We start from the raw sequence: 17469 nt of genomic DNA, 5'->3' as shown, positions 1-17469 counted from the left end.
TAATTAAAAGGCATTAAGCTACTGAACCGGTACTTGTCCTCGGTTTTGCTACGCAACTGGCAGCAATAATGCGCATACGTCAGATCTTGATGTCAATTGAAATAATGTTATCAGGTTTAAATTTTCGGTAGCTGTCAAAGAACCTCGGTGGTCTTGTGGATAGCAGTGGCATCTGTGGATCATCAGGTCGTGTGTTCAATTTCTTGTGGGGATCTAAATGTTCGTACTGTATTCCTCCAACACAAGTCATACTTCTCAGTGAAATGAAATTTCCCTTTTTTGCGATTCATTGCGTTGGAGGTTTTCTTTTTTTTTTAAGGGCTGGCAGACGTATTTCTGTGTCCGTCTGTGTGCCACTGCACTCAGAGCAAGGTGGATTGATCGCGCGAGCTCGTCAAGGTCTGCCGGTTACGTAGCCTTACGAAATCGAGAACAGTTACCGGATCCATAGCGACTGCCTAAATAAGATTGAGAGTTTATGGAATGCCTGACTAACAAAGTTAGCTTATGGGCATGTGTCTTGAAATGTTGCCTCCCAACAGTCGAATGCCAGTGTTGGGGAATATTCCACTTTTTTTGTGGGTTTGGGGGGGGGGGGGGGTGAGAAGGGAGGTATTCAGAATTTATGATAGATTGTAACAACTCATGGAAGATGATTGTTTTGGAGTGTGGGGAATTCAAGAAATACCCTTTTATGACTTGCGTGCAGTCACAGTTTGTCGGTTTTACACACTGATATTCTGGATTTTTCTCTCTAGCTTGAAGTGGAAGAGAGGGAACAGTAGATAGATTAACGAAAAGCAATAAGATAACTTGCATCAAGCTATACCATAGAACTAGCTCTATGGTTATATACCAGTTCCTAAGCCGTAGCCCTAATCCTAACCCTGTCAGTTTCTACCAAATTCTTTGGAAGGTTTTAGGAAGATACTTTGGCAGGATTGAGGAAGGCTTTCAAAAGTATTCCTGAAAGGACTTTTTGAGGATGCCGAAAGGTTCCTAGACAGAATGTGAAGGGAGTTAGGGTCAAGGCATAACGCTAGACTTCAAATCTCAATATTTTGATAATGTGGAGTATCCATTCAATGTAGTAATACTTCTTTTGGTGATACCGGTCCATTTGATCATGACGTGATATTGGTGGCTCCTGAGAGAGCACAGTTTGCTATTTTTTGTAATACTGTGAATGCTTTGCATGATGTTGCCGTGTGGTCAGATATTTCAAAGGTAGTGTAGAGGCCATCTTAGAGGGCATCTATTGTTATTTTAATTCAGTAACAGTGTATGCACAAAAGGTTCACTCATGCATATCCCAGTCAAACAAAGGCATTGCCCTCTGAGATAGCTCCTATATATAATGTCTATTATACAAATATTGAATGCTTCGAGTGGTGTAGTAAAACTAACCTCTTGAGGTGATCCATGGACCATTCTATTTTCCCGAGGCGAAGCCGAGGGAAAATAGAATGCTTCATGGATCACCGAGTGAGACTAGTTTTACTTCACCACGAGATGAAGCATTCAATATTTGTTTTATAACACTTCACCCACAGATTCTGATTGATTTTAATATTTTAAATTATTGAAATCTGAACACAGTTGAAATAAACTTCAATTTCAATTCAAAATTGGTGGAAAATGTATTTCTCTCTTCCAAACTACCCCTTCACGAAATGTTTGAACCCAAGTCTGCGGCGCGCTCTCTTTGGAACAATACGCGCTACGCACAACACGCACACCAGCATCCATTTGCACACAAATACCGCGCCGTGAAAATAGTACTTTGGTTGCTAATGGTATAGTACTTTGGTTGCTATGGGTATAGTACTTTTGGCCGTGCACAGAAAGATAGCAAAATTAGAAAGTAACATGTGACTCGCTCTTGGCCAATCAAGACACAGAATCTGTGGGTGAGGTGTTATAATTCCAAGTCAAGCTTACTATGGACTGGCTATAAGCAAAAGTGCATGTGGGAGCGTTTGCCGAATTCCAAAATGGTTTAACAGAATTCAACCATTACAAGTCTTTAATGTACAAGACACTGGTTATTCAAAGTGTGTTCTCTTTTTCTTTTCTCATTTTTTTTGGGTTCCAACTGTGAAGAATTCCATGATAAACTTATCATTGCTAGAGCCCGTCTCAATTCATAACCGGGACAAGTTACAGACAAGTTGCGGGTAGAATCATTCACTTTGTCCAGAGGAAGCTCTGCATTTGTCCCAAACATGTTCCAGGAAGATTTTCATTAGGAACTGCTTGACTCACCAATACTGATGACTTCATTGCGGGAAGATTGCAGGGAACTTGTTCAGAATCCTGCAACTTATACCCGATACAATGTCTGCAATTTGTCTGGAACTCGTTCCAGATATGAATTGAGAGACGGGCCCTAAATGTAGTTCCGGCATATACACTGCTACTTCCAAGCTTTGTACATTTAAAAAAGCACATTTAAAAACGTTCATATAACATAAAGATGATTTTTAATGTTTTCATCGGTTTTGAACATGTAAACGTTAGGTACAGATAGTTCAACATCTTATTGCACGTAGCATGAAGTATATAAACTTGCAGTTAAGAGGAACAACATGCATTTGCAAATTATTGACATTGTAGTTATTGATTGTTTCGATGTAGTCCATGGTGTTTTTTGTACACCCGAGGGGTGTAAATGGCACCTGAGATACAGCTGGGGTGCCATTTACCTAAAAGAGCTTTGGTACACCATGATATACGTGTAATTAAAATTTAGAGTCTGATACCGTAGTGTAACAAACATATTTATAAACCATGTAGCTCTTGATTAAATACTTAAAGTACCAAATTTTTGCACCATTTTTTTTTTCACTCATTGTTAATACAGCTCATAGTGCTTTTTACACGCACTTAATTTCTCCTTTAAAAGCAAACAAAATGTATGCAGTATCTTTATAGAATAACTTCCTGTGATATATTAAGTGCGATCTAGTGCTGCTCTTCCTTGTGGTGATACAAATGTAAGTATGTGTGCAAATCATGGTTGCGGTTGATGAAATATTGGCTAATGTTATTGGTGAGAACAGCAGAGTCAGTGCTGTCTAGGGTTGTGATGTTTACACATTTTAAACGAAGAAAAAAAATGATCTTTTTACAAATTTACCAAAACGTTTAAACGAAACCCGAAAAAGGGACCATCGCTCACGTGATCTTCCTCTGAGTTAAAAATACACAGCACAAACAATAAACAATGTTTTCACACCTATTTAGTAAATACGAAACCTTAGAAGTAAAATAATTAACCCTAGAGCAAGGCTGAGCATAATCAATTTAGGGCTATAAATGAATGCGCTTAGTATGCGCTTACAGTAACGATGTAGTTTACTAACAGATGTAGAGAATGGACAGAAATTGATGTCAGACTGTAACTTAACCCACATATAATAATAAATGGACACCTGGTACATATTTAGCTCTTTGATTGGTCAGAGAATGTTGCACCTATACCCTCAAGTTAACTGATAATGTCTGCCGTGAGCGATGGGCAGTTTGAGTGTGCAGATACTGTTGTAGCAGTTCTTAGTGTACATTTGAAAATTTGAATGAATTAGTTACAGCTGTAACACATTTTAGTCTAATACTTCCCCATTCCACCCCGAGTGGCATATTAGAGTAGGCTTTAATACTGGTACCCGACACCTTATCCAAGGGTGCCGCGGATAGTTAATCTCACTCGCACAATCGTCGTGCAGGAGGTATGATGCATTGTGGATAATTATCATCATTATCAATTCGCATAAATTAAATGGGTATTGCGACCCTGGGTCAAAGCTTAAATAAAAGCTGTCCAATGAGAGCTAAAAAGAACTTAGCTGTCGCCAGTGTTTCTGGGTACCAGTTTACAGTTCATCAGCTGTAGCTCATCGGCGTGAGTTACATTTTGAAAGTTTTCCTGCACCAAGGCTTTTAATTTAAGATTGTTCAAATTGCGGCACTGATGCACACATGCAATGGAATATTATGGTGCTCCCACTGAGAAATATTTGAATTTAGGCCAAATCAAAAAAACAAACGTGTTTATCGTCCCCGCCCGCTTCCTTTTTGGAGGCCGCCGCCTTGTTTTTATTGAAAAACAAAAACAACCAAAAACTTATTAATTTAATGATCTTTTTCGGAAAAAAGTCGTACTTTTTAGACTCTAAAAGCTGGTATGTCATTTCCTGAGTCCAAGTGGCAGCCACTTTAAAATAAAAGCTGGCGGCCATCTTGAAAAATAGCCCTACCGGTCGTTTTGGAAAATGGGTTTAGGTCATTTTGGAAAAAAAAGCCTCCCTCCTTTTTTCAAAAAGGCAGGACGCTAAACATTTTTTTTTATTTGGCTTTGTCACTGAGTGATTGTTTAAAAGTACAGTTGCCGTTGTGGTGATTGTGTTTCAAATTTGACTTATAAAGCAGTTTCTTCTGTGATATTTGGTACAATTTTAATAGTGCTCATTGCAGCTGCTCGTTAGATTAGGAGTTTTTTACCCTAAGGCTCTAAAGAAATAGCTCCTGATGTGAAGTGAGAATATGTAATGTGGAATGTACAGCATGTACAATATATCAAAGGAGTAATTTAGAGAAAAAGAAATAAACAAATTATGGTTTTATAAGGCAGTCTTTGTAACAGTGCTTGTTTGATGTAGAATGAATATGTTTTGCTGCAAGAACCTCTGGCTTTTAAAGAAAACAGTTGAAGTGTGTAGCCCAGGGCCCAAATTTATAGAGCTGCTTTTAAAGCAAAAAAGCACGAAAAAACATTGCTTAGTAAAATCAGGTTACCGGCCAAAACTCCATGTGATGTACATTGCTTGTGACTGGTATTTAGTTGTTGTTTACTTAGCATAACAGTCGCAAGGAGTTTTGGCCGGTAACCTGATTTTATTAAGCATGACTTTTTTGTGCTTAAGCAAATTTTGTGCTTAAGCAACTCTATGAAATTGGCCCAAGCATAGAGGCCTGGGTTTCAGCTATCGTAGACGGCAGTTTATAGGTGTGGGCGGAATAATAGTCAGCTGTTGAAAACAAATATTCATTTGCACACCAGTTTTTACTGGTTGTGATGAGTTACCATTCAGCACTCCGAACTCGATAACCATTGAGTTTCGAGTATTGGTCTTGGAACTAGACAAGGCAGTGTACACGTATGAAGCTCCCGGATGTCGGCGCTCATCTGCAGACGCATCTGGGCACATGGCCTAACTGTACGCTGCACGTGACGGGCCCCCTTCAATGGAGACACAATGACCTGTCGGCGTGAAATTTATTTGAGACTTCTCCTTCTGTCTCTGAACTTAGCCAGTGTTTTTAATTTTTATTTTTGGGGTTGGGTTTAGATGTTGCTTTACGGGATTCTTTACAATGTTTTTGTGTTTAATATTCATTTCCTCACATTAATGCCAGTTCCACCAAATGTCATTTTCAACACTTTTGGGGTTAGTTTGCTTTTTATTGCTTCGGACTTTAGTATGGTTAAGTTGAGTGGTTGATTTTGCAATCAAAGGGTTGAAGACCTATATTTGTTTTAGGTTTTATGTCCCATCATGTTGTATTGATCCGAAAAAAAACCCCACTTGCCTGGTGTATGTCTTTCCTTATAGTACAATGGTTGATTTGGCAATAAAATGAGTTATCTCAAATATATTATGTGTATTTCAACTAACGTGGTAACTCGATTTTTTGTTGTTATGCTGCTTGGTTATTTTTCATCTTTCCAAACTGTGGGAGAGTCTGATGAAAGTATTTTCTCTGGTGAAACAAAAACAATACATTTCAGTGCTATGTCAAACTCAAAACGGGTTCAGTTGGTTGAATGTTTTACTAATAATTTGCTGAGTAGTGATGCTGTTGCGTTTATCTATTGAAACTTATTTTGTTGTTTGTTACAATGATTAAGATGCAAGTCAAAAAATATACCTGAAAGTAAGCACGATATTGGTTTTGAAAGTCACTGGTTTAATTGTGTAAATGTAGCTTAAGTGTTTGTGAATAGCTTTTAGGGTAACTTGCTCAAAGATTTTCCACCCAATAATCGTGATGAACTGTAGTTAAAAAGTGCATGAGTGATTAGTGATTCTTGTACTAAAAGAAAGCTTATGAATTGGGCTTTTATATCCTAGATTTTGAAAGTGCTACATGCAGAACTTCACTAAAACAATGGTCCCGACATTTGGGTTTCATTTTTTTTACTCGCCCTGTATTTCTTTGTTGGTTTGTGTGGAGAAGAATAAGTCATTCGCATCCCACAGCTGTGGCGCAAATGTCGTCTCACTACTCAAGCAGCCCAACATGGCGTGGCAAAAGCTTGTAAGCCATTCTTACATTATCGATAAAACGTTTATAGGTATACACTGGGAATAATAGTTAAAAAGTACAATTTCTCGCTAAATATCACATACAATTTAACAACAAGCGGGCACATTCAGATCATTCTACAGTATTTCCCCCCAAAAGTGTCCGTCTAACTACTTTGAAATAACTACAAAACCATGATGCCAATTTTGAAAATGTTTAATTTTGCAGATACTCCACATCCTTTGCCTCAACCCCTACGAGTTTCATTTAATTTCAGTCACGCATCACTGCACAATTGTCACTTGATCACAACAACATTTTGGACACTGTGACCATGTTCCTTGCCTTAATCAATTTCAGTGCTGTGTTATGTAAGCTGTGTAAAATCCTTCGTGTAGTGAAAAAAAGCTGATGTGGTTTGGGATTGGAATCATTTGCCCTGGAGCATTAAACTGAGGTCTTGCCATAGCCAGGCAAATGATTTCAAACCCAACTGCAGCCCTTTTCACTACATGGAAGGATTTTACACAGCTTACATAACACAGCACTGAAATTCCTCAAGGCAATGAACTTGGTTGGTCACATGGCCCAAAACTGTTGTTGTGCTCAATCGACAATGCGTAGTGAGGCGTGACTGAAATTAAATGAAACCCATAGGGGTTGAGGCCAAGGCTTAGGAGTATCTCAACAAACAAACAAATTCAAAATTGACCTCATGGTTTTGTAGTTATTTAAAAAAAAATCAGACGGACATTCGTGTTGGGACATATACTGTATACAGATTTTACTTGAATTCAAAAAAGCAAATTTTTCAAAATTCTCAAAACGATCACAATACATTCCTATATATTATATATATTTTTTCATTTCCACCTAACTAGTTAGTAAACACTGAAGAGAATTAACAACACAGTATAAAGCCTCAACAAGTTATCTTATCGAGAAAATTAAAGGCAGATATAGGATCATTTGCTTTTTATAATTTTTTTTCCCGTTTCCAATGATAACACCACTCAAAGTCTATAGAAGAAAGTTCATGTATATATGACACATGTCCAAAACATCAGTCGAAAGTATTGACTGGTCGTTAGAAATCACCTACATTTAGTGAAAGTGTTTGATTCATTTTTATTCATACATATTCGAGTAACTGTTTAAAAACTCGTAGTAAAAGCAAAGGCTTTTTTTAAAAATACATTAATGACCCAATAATTCGCTAGCTAGGTTACTTTTTGGATAAATGCAAATGATCCTATATGCCTTTGAGACTTTGGAAACTAGTTAATAATACGTCACGGTTTCTCGTTAATTCTCTACGACATTTCTAAAAGGAAACTTTCGACAACATTCATAAGCGATATTTTTTACCGGAAACGCTGTTAATTTGTGACGATCGTGAAATATGCTTTAACCACGTTTACCTCGTATAGAAGACATCACCTTTTCCTTCCTGGGAACCATAACGATGCATCAAGCATGAGTTTGGTTACCGTGTCACTGAAATTGGCGGCGTCCGATGTCCATTTTTGTGAATTCTCAAAGACCGTTTCATGTTACAGTTGTGTCTAGCCGATGCACACTTCTGAGTACATGCAAAAATAACCAGTCTTCCGGAACTTGACCTTGTCTTCGGAGCTTGTGCTGTTGTTCAGCTGGCATATTTTCTTCCCTCCTCTGGTCTTCTTGATGTTGAAGGAGCGACATCCGGGCTCCTTGGCGCAGGCCGAGCCACAGGCGGCCACGCCCTGGGTGATAAACTCCCGGATGCTGTGGCCGAGGAGGCAGGTTGAGTTGGGAATGCGGCCGTGAGCGTCGGTGGAGAAGCAGTATCGAGGGGGTTGGGTTGCGGAGCAGATAGCTTGACGAACACACATGACTCGACTTGAAGCAGGAGGTCTACAGGGACCGTCGTCCATACTCTCATCAATGTCTTCAGATGTTGTGAACATCGCAAAACAGTCCTGGCCGTTAAGGAAATCGGGCTTCTCAGGATCCCATTTCTGACTGTCACATTCTGAAGATCCGCTTGCTTTTCTTTCATTGCATGCAATCCAGGCCTTGTAATTTCTGCCTTTCCTGCGTGCTAATTCCACCATGAAGTTCATTTCCTCGGACGAGTGAGGAACGGCCAACTTGCCTCCCATGACTTCGCAAGCAGCGTTGGCGTCGTCCCGGGAACACCTGGTAAAAGGGATGGTGAGGCGATAGCACGCGTTTCCCCACCATTGCCACTGTTGCGGGCAGGAGCATTGGATACCGGGCCCAGAGGGGCAGAAACCAGAGCCCCATATAGCATTGATGGCCGTTATGATTGCCACAAAGCCAAAAACTTGGAGCGAGTACATGATGCGTTATCAGTAACTACGACCCACGGTATAGGTACCAGAATGTGGAGATGATCAAAAATGTGTGAGTATGGTCTACACCAGAGATGTCGAGTAGTGTAAAAGTGAAAAGTTGGTGTGGCGGTGGAAACTGAAATAATTGGCACTTCTTTGACGCACGAGCAGGTTTAATTATCGAGGCAGTGGACAAAGACCTGTGTGGTTACATTTTTTTATTGACCGTTTAGAAAACTCAATTATGAAATTCGATAGTGAGATGGGTATTGTGTGGTTTATGACAGGGACTAGCAATTATGGGAATGAGCGAGTCCACCGTCGGTCAATGGGAGGCTGGAAATTAAGTATCGTGATAATGACAATCAATGCAAAGATACAGAGTCTGGGTCCATCCTTGGCAAAGACGATAAACTGCGTAATAGCCAAAAGCTAAATTAATCGTCGATTGGTAAAAATATAAGTCACTTGAAAATAACGTGGAACAGTCATGGTCAAACTGATGTGTAAGCGAGATCCCACCTACTCAAATTTGTGTCCTTGTGGAGTCATCGCTTTGTTCTCGTGTACAAAACTGCGAGAGTTCCTAGCTCCATGGTCGAAGGCATTTTCAAAATGCTTCTATCTTAACCAGAATTACTTTTCTTGTTTGAAATGCCGACCAAATATCCCTTACTTAAAAAACGTTCATTTGCGACCGATAAGTAGACCTTGGAAAGTCCTAGTTCTCAGTAAATCCATATGTCTATTTTGTGAAATCCATGTGGAGCCCTATTCACCTTTAGAAATGTCCTTGTCGAGACCTTTACAATCATTTGTTCCGTATAACACCCGGGTCTCCACAAGTCATCATTTTTCGAAACCGTTTGCGGGTCGGAATGTGCTGCCCATGCATCACCAGGTTTTTCTTCCACAGTTATTTTGACGGGCGATGCACATTGCTGAAAGATGGTGTGATGTGATACATGGACATCTTTCCCGAGGCCGTATATACGCTTCTTGATCTCGCACCATTTTATATTGTTTCCACATTTCTACGAAACTAACTGTGGACACTAAAATTTAAGATTTACAATTTTTTAGGGGGTGGGGGCAGGAAACAGGTAAAAAAAAATGCTACAGACGTTTGAAATCCTGATATCTGTAAAGGAAACTAAATATAAAGAACAATAATTCGTTCGTCATTGATTTTGTTGTCAAACTCTTATCGCTTTACGGCCAGCACAATATACTCAGTAAACCTTCCTTGTTTCCAAGTGGATCTTGCCTTTTCTTCCCGGGAACCTATAAGCATCACTTAATCGCGTGACTAAATTGATTGGTGCCCAACGAAGTTTTGTTGGTCATCGCAAAGGCCACAGCTTTTTTTTTCAATCTTTAATTATCAAGGCTGCAGACAATAGATCTGTATGGGGACATTTTTATTGGTCGTTCAGACAACCCAATTTATGGAATTCTGGATTTGGTAGCGAGATGATCAATAATAAAGGCCTAAGTTAATTACGGTTGGTAGAAATTGCGAGTTATACGAGTGCACGATCGATCAAGAGCAGACGGGAAACACCGATCCTCGGCTAAAAAAACAAGCCCCAATTTAAAATTCTATTTCGAAAGATGTCAAAAAATAATTGATACATTCGAAGTGTTGCCAAAAACGAGAGACGTTTGCGTCTTCAAATGTGTTACCGATTATCATTTTTCACAAGCTCATCTGCGTGTCACTATATTGACGAAGAGTTGCACTTGCCGATATTGTAGTGTCGGATGACATTTCTACACACAATGGTGATGAAATCCACAGCTTTTTGAGCCGCAAGAAAACCAAAGATGGTCTGAGATTATTCCTAGCCGAGAAACTAATCAAATTCTGCAAGAAGTCAGTGGTCACGAATTCCATGTAACATCGAGCATGGAATGCCGGGGGGGGGGGGGGGGGCGGCACCGGAGGCCAAGTGTTTTGTTTTCTGGGTGAAAGGGAGGATAGATGCTCCCGGTCGGAATCGTTCAAAAAAGTTGTGATCAATGAAGTCACTGCGCGGGATAAATGGGGGAAAACTTAGTTCCGAAAACTTACTATGAAACAAAGCGTCAACATGCTGCTACCTATATAGCTGAAACCTGGCAATTAGATCAGAAATGCAAGGTCATCTCTGGACACAACTTGATCAAACCACACCAGACTATTGCAAATTGGCCAGAATATAAGATGATGATACGAGGGTAGACGGTTGAGTCTCGATATTCCGAAGTCCCATTGGTCCGAAGTCCCATTGGTCCGATGAAATATAATACTGTGTAGTTCCACTGGTTAAGGTTGACTGACCCTAACCCTAACCCTAACCCTAATCCTATGGGGCGTCGGACCAATGGGACGTCGGACCAATGGGACTTCGGACTAGTGGGACGTCGGACCAATGGGACTTCAGACCAATGGTACTTCGGACTATAGAGACGTCCCCAGGGTAGACCCGTGTCTGGCCTCACTGAGGATCACCTTGCACCGTATAAAGCAGTTGTTGAGCTCTTGAAGTTCAACAATGGTTGGTGCCACTGCTAATTTAGACGATGCACCCGTAAATGACACCAACTAGTCTGTATCACTCTCTGTAGACGACTAGACATGATGAATCTGACGAGAATCTTCGCAAAATGAGTCCCAGTGCCGTGACAGACAGCGACGATGAGACTATACGACTATCTATGTTTCATACTTAGAGTTTCTGATAAAACATGATTCCATTAGAGAAAAAAAAAAGCACCAGTACTGGAGGGCACTAATATCATCCAGACTTAAAGTTCAAAAGCTCAAATTTGTTTTCCATTTATCAGCTTGAAAATAACACTTTTATGTTCTATTTTGATTGAGTCATATGCACCTCGATCTACGGCGACAATAACAGTCGCCCGTAGCGGTATGTACCTCAAGGGGCGACAATAACGGTCGCTCGTAGCGATATCGTACTGAGCATAGCAGCAAACAGTTAAAATTTTTGACTGATTTTACCCCAAATTTTCGTCGTAATTTATGTAGAATAGCATAGGTGTCCACGAATCGCATTGGAATGTATTCTGGGATCCCTTAGGCACCTCTCCTGCAAATATGAAGCAATTTCATTTTTTTTCGGCCAAAATTGAAAAAAAAACCAAGGGGTTAGCCTTACCTTTTTTGATGAAATGTGGCCAAAATTGACATTTCACCAAACAATGCAGAAATTCCTTTTGAGGTAAGAGGAGCATCAATCAATATTCAAACGCTCATAATTTTGAAGATTTGGGGTACAAATGGTTGATTTTGGGAGAAAACAATTAACATGTTTGACAGCTTTTCTCCCGAATTTTCGTCGTAATTTATGTAAAAAAGCACACCTGTCCACAAATCGCACTGGAATGTGTTCTGGGGTCCATTGGGCATATTTCCTGCAAGTTTGAAGCAATTTCAGTATTTGGCCAAAAATGAAAAAAAGGGGGTTGGCCTTACATTTTTGATGAAATTTGGCCAAATATTGACGTTTCTCCAAACAATGCAGCAATTCCTTAAGAGGTAAGAGGAGCATCAATCAATATTCAAATGCCCATAATTTTGAAGATTTGGGGTAAAAATGGTTGATTTTGGAAGAAAACAATTAAAATTTTTGACAGATTTTCTCCCTCTAGGGGCGACAATAACTGTCGCCTGTAGAGGTATGTACCTCTAGGGGCGATCAAAAAACGGTCGCCCGTAGAGGTATCCGTGGTCATATGCACCTCTAGGGCGACATTAACAGTCGCCCGTAGCGGTATGTACCTCAAGGGGCGACAATAACGGTCGCTCGTAGCGGTATCGTACTGAGCAGCAAACATTTAACATTTTTGACTGATTTTACCCCACATTTTCGTCGTAATTTATGTACAATAGCATAGGTGTCCACAAATCGCATTGGAATGTGTTCTGGGGTCCCTTAGGCATCTATCCTGCAAATTTGAAGCAATTTATTCTTTTTGGCCAAAATTGAAAAAAAAAACCCTAAGGGGTTAGCCTTACATTTTTTGATGAAATTTGGCCAAAATTGACATTTCACCAAACAATGCAGAAATTCCTTTTTAGGTAAGAGGAGCATCAATCAATATTCAAACGCTCATAATTTTGAAGATTTGGGGTATTAGTGGCGTTTACAATGTCCTGTTGCATTTAATTTTTGGCCAAATTAGGATTTGTGATATTTGATGGTTTAACCGTCCTAGCTGGAACTCCACAGGTAACATCCCCCCACGCATGTACCACGTGGCGGCCTTCTTCATATCTACTTTGCCGAATAACTTTGGCTGTGAAAGTCAAAGAAAGTGTACAGCTAATCCACACACTGGCAATTCTTTGATTCGCGTCCTCGCCCGAAAGAAAGAATCCCCACTTTTGAGTTCTCCGACTTAAACTACGTCCCTCCCGCAACTATTGTCCGGTTTACAAGGGAACAAAAAGTGTGGATTCTTATTAATGCTTTGAGCTATGAGATGAATTCGATCCATCAAGTTCAGAGAAACGACGAAAAAGGTGGAGATTCTTTTATTCAAATGGCGAGGATGCGAAGAGTCCGAGTCCTTTTGAATCAAAGAATCTCCACCTTTTGAGTTTCTCCGACTTAAACTACGTCTCCCCTGCAACTGTTGTCCGGTTTACAAGGGAATAAAAAGTGTGGATTCTTATTAATGCTTTGAGCTATGAGATGAATTCGATCCATTGTTCAGCAATACATACTGTACATGGAGAGTCACACACAAAAAGTGCACACACCCAATTCACACACTCTCTGTGTGTTATGCGCAAATGTCCCCCCCCCCCCCCCCCTGCGCAGCCCCAGGTCCGATCTGGGGATTTGGTCACTTTTTCACGCCCCAGGGTGGGGATTTTGGTCACTCAAATTACATTGTTACCGTTGGCGTTGTACATGGAAATGCATTTACTAGTACGCCCCACGTATTTATGTCGGGGCATGGTCGGGGATTGCCACTTAAATTTTACCCTAGGGGTGGGGATTTTGTCACTTCAAAAGTGACAATCCCCACGTCTTGGGTGGGGCAGCCCGGGGGAGGGGTGGGGGAAACAATTGATAGGCGCATTAGTGTTACAGCTACAGAAATATACTGAATTAAATAAAAACTATTAAAATGCCATACTTTCGATGTAATCAACACCAACCACTAGGAGGTTTGGTGAGCAGCTCATTTGTGGAACCACATTTCATTGTGCACTCAAATGAAGACCACCACTGATTTTGTTACATGGAGTACCCATCGAATTATCTCACTCATCACAGACAATAATTTCGTTTGGAAAATACATAAATGATATTTCGTTTGGTTGAACCGGGTGAAATAGAACGAAATTAAGTTCTCAACTGGAATACCACTCCGCTACGCGGAGGTGGAAAGGAGTTAGAAGGTGCTATAAATAAAGAGGGATAAAAGGGTTGGCTTCATCTGCGCGCCGACGGGCAACGAGTTCACATACTAATTTAACAATTATTTTAATACAAATGTGATGATGAGAATGGACAGCTTAATAGGTCTAACAAAATCCGTACTATTCGTGGGGTTTTCCAGAGTATTTTCTTCATGAGTTTTTATCTCTGGTTTTTCACTTCGTGGATGTGCGGATTTTGTTGGGATGATATGCATAAGTAAATAAATCACAGGAGCCAACATCATGTTAAAACATCTTGGTAGAATGTATTGAATATAATACTGATAAATAAACAAATAATAATGATGAGATGTACAAGGATACAATTATGGAAATGAAGGTCAATAATTAACTGCTAAGTAAGGTGGTCTCTCTACATAACTAGTCAAATTCATGGGCGGACCCAGAGAGGTTACTGCCGGGGGCGGAGGATGTGCGGTGTGCTGAAGGTCCAAGGACGGCCGCCCCCCCCCCAAAAAAAACCACACGAACCCAAATTGCTTATTTTAGTGACGTCACAAAAAGGCAGCCACTTACACCACCATCTTTTCACCAACATTGGTTAAAGTGGTCAGAAATTGCCTCAGATCGCACCACAGATCAGAGCATCTAAGATACATTGTTCTCCCGGGCCCTTAAGCGGACCCTGAACCCCACACCGTGAATTTGTGGACCCACGTTTTGGGGACCAAATTTTTTTGCCCCCCCTCCCCCCCCAATAAAAAAATTGTGTTCTGGATCCGCCATTGCGGAGGCCGAAGGGCTCTCACTTTCACACCGACTAAAGGTGCCCCTTTTTCTGGATGAGTGCCCCTCTTTGGTGCCCCCCCCCCCGATTGAAAAACGCTCCGCCCCCGCTGATCCACTGATTGTCCTTTTTGTTAAGTTTTTTTGGAAAGAATGTAGTATCCAGACGCCATTCTTTGTTTGTTTACAAAGTCTATGGAGAGTCGAGTGCATTTTCAAAGTATTTTCTAACTAAGTTGGAAATGTTAATCACAACCAGATTCATGTCTTTTCTGAAAAAAATTGCAACCTGACGCCACTTTTTTCTTCATATATCATCTAAATGAGGGTCATTAATTGCAAAAATGATGATAAGACGTGAAACTGGGACTGAGAAACATTTCCAATTTTGTTAGGAAATACAACATTTTCGTGACTCTCCACAGACTTTGTACACAATCGTGGAAGTGGCGTCATGTTGTAACATGTTGCAACATTTTTTCCTGAATTTAAACGATTTGAGTGTTCAGAAAGATTGTTTCATTCCTTCACTAAAGTACCTAATCATTGTCCCTATCACCATTTCCCCATTGTGTACTATTACCTTGTCACAGTGCTGATTTTGACCCCTTTCAAAGAGGCCATATTTGCTCAGTCATCCTTGGCAAGTGTAAAATACCATTGGATAGAGGACATCCTGACCTTTTTCCGGATAGGCATATACGTCCTTTTCTGAAATATTCAGTAGATTTGTGATACTTGTGCTATTTTAAGATGGGTAGTCACGTACTTTCTAAAGACACCATTGGACAACAGCTCAACATGAATTTGAGTATAACGGCACCATCACTCAGGAAATAGCGTGCGTTTATATTTGGGGAACTTTACTATATTATTTCTCATTGTCTTATAGACATTCAAGTGGCATTGAATGTTGCCCAAATTTGTAAAATCCATCGTAAGGCCTGCAACTCAGTAGTCTTCAATTTGAGCAGGAGGTCGGGGAATTGTTTCGTGTTCAGCCTAGAAATCTTAGCTTATTTGTGACGAACTCTAAACTCCAGCGCCTCCTCGAGGCACTGCAAGCTCACTGGATCGTAGTCGTAGTAGAACTTATTGGCAAATAGATGCGGTTGCTGTTGAACATAGTGTATATCTCCGATTGTGAAGATGCAGACCCAACGGACGTATTTGCCTCGACATTTACGCGGGGACGCTCTCGTGTACCAAAGGACATAACGGACTCTGAACAGTCTGATTTGTGGGCCTGCTCTGTAATTCCCTCCTGGAACGCCCGGTGCCCGTTGAAGAGTAGCCCAGTAAGTTTCCTCCGGCATGTGCGTGTTTCTGGTCCAATCTAGAAAATCTATGGCGACTGGATCACTTAAGATGTAGCGGACGAAGTCTCTGGTGACAGCGTAGTAAGCTGAACCTTTGTACAACTTGAGTTGGTGTGGCGCAGGACCATTTCTACTTTTAGTTCTGACGATCGATTTGTTTCGCACGATGAATTTAAACTCAGTTCTTCTACTCTTACGCTTGTCTGGGACGAACGATTCGATATCGTTCTGGCCGTTGTGCGCCTTTAACTGCCTGACAATCTCCAGGTTGGTCTTCAATGGGAAGTCTTGCCCACATAGGTTCATCACGTATCTCCACGGGTGGCCAGATGCGGGTCGACCAGTCAGATCCTTCATGCAGTTGATATTCGTCAACAACAGAGTGAAGCCGGCGTACACAACATATTCAAGTTTAGAAGCTATGAACACATTGTCGAAGCAGTTTGCGAGGCCGGCTATTGCTTGATGGAACTCCCTGGGTGATTTTGAATCCGGGTGAAGACAGTATACGTTCTGCGGATGATAAATCGCCCTCAATAGTCTCTCCACCTGGGCCGCTCCCGTATGAACCACAAGGATATATGCCAACGGGAAACCTGCCTCTTCGTCCGAGTTGGGTGTCGTAGGATACCCTCTCTGTTTCTTGTATAATGTACAGTCATTCGTCCACGTCACCACTTTGCTATCCGAAGGCATCAACGATTGTTCCTGTTGCTCATGTTGCAATTGTTTGCCCACACTCGTGATAACTCTTTCACTTCCGGCAAAAATGGCAGAGCAGTTGACATCCCAGCGCCTGTGATACTGTGGATTCGTTGGGAGTTTACCGAGGGTGTCACTGTAGAACGATCTGGCTGTGTCGCCTGTCTGAATCACACGGGTTCTTATTGCATCCTCCACTGGAGGACCGTCCGTGGAGTTCTTGCGGCGTGCTAGCGATTGTGGAATCACCAGACGGGTATCAATTAGGCCTGTATGGTAACATGCGAAACAATAGGCCAGCAGAAGGAGTCCAAGAATGACGACGCTATATACTTTCCGACACGTAATCAGTTCAAGCTTTTTCATCGTAAAACTCGATCCTGTCCTTAATTTGTCTCTGAAAGACGGGATGAAAGTTCCTTTTGGTCAACAAATTCTAAAGTAGACCTCTCTATCACTTTAGGGTCGGTTGCTGGCTGGAGTTGGTAGGAAGCCGTCGCGTCCCGATCGCAAAACGTGATTTGGAAATATCCGCCGGGTTTTTGCCCCTGATGGCGTTTGCGCTATATTTATTGACCCTGATTGGACACTTGCTTTTATGAGGAATTGTATGGAG

General features: G+C 41.1%; 1 protein-coding gene across 1 annotated transcript; it reads right to left on the bottom strand.

The window, feature by feature from the left end:
* Positions 1-15203: 15203 nt before the first annotated feature.
* On the bottom strand, positions 15204-17373 carry LOC119742023 (beta-1,3-galactosyl-O-glycosyl-glycoprotein beta-1,6-N-acetylglucosaminyltransferase 4-like). The gene has a single exon (XM_038218031.1). The coding sequence runs from the start codon at positions 17217-17219 to the stop codon at positions 15849-15851; it is 1371 nt and encodes a 456-aa protein (XP_038073959.1). The 5' UTR covers positions 17220-17373; the 3' UTR covers positions 15204-15848.
* Between the last annotated feature and the right edge of the window lie 96 nt (positions 17374-17469).

The sequence above is a fragment of the Patiria miniata genome, unplaced genomic scaffold, assembly GCF_015706575.1.
Source record: "Patiria miniata isolate m_02_andy unplaced genomic scaffold, ASM1570657v1 HiC_scaffold_5, whole genome shotgun sequence".
Taxonomy (NCBI): domain Eukaryota; kingdom Metazoa; phylum Echinodermata; class Asteroidea; order Valvatida; family Asterinidae; genus Patiria; species Patiria miniata.
The sequence above is the reverse complement of the archived record's forward strand: the minus strand, read 5'-3'. Positions and strand labels throughout refer to the sequence as shown.

Coding starts and splice junctions, on each gene's coding strand:
- LOC119742023 (XM_038218031.1), bottom strand. CDS start 17,219: ATGAAAAAGCTTGAACTGATTACGTGTCGGAAAGTATATAGCGTCGTC.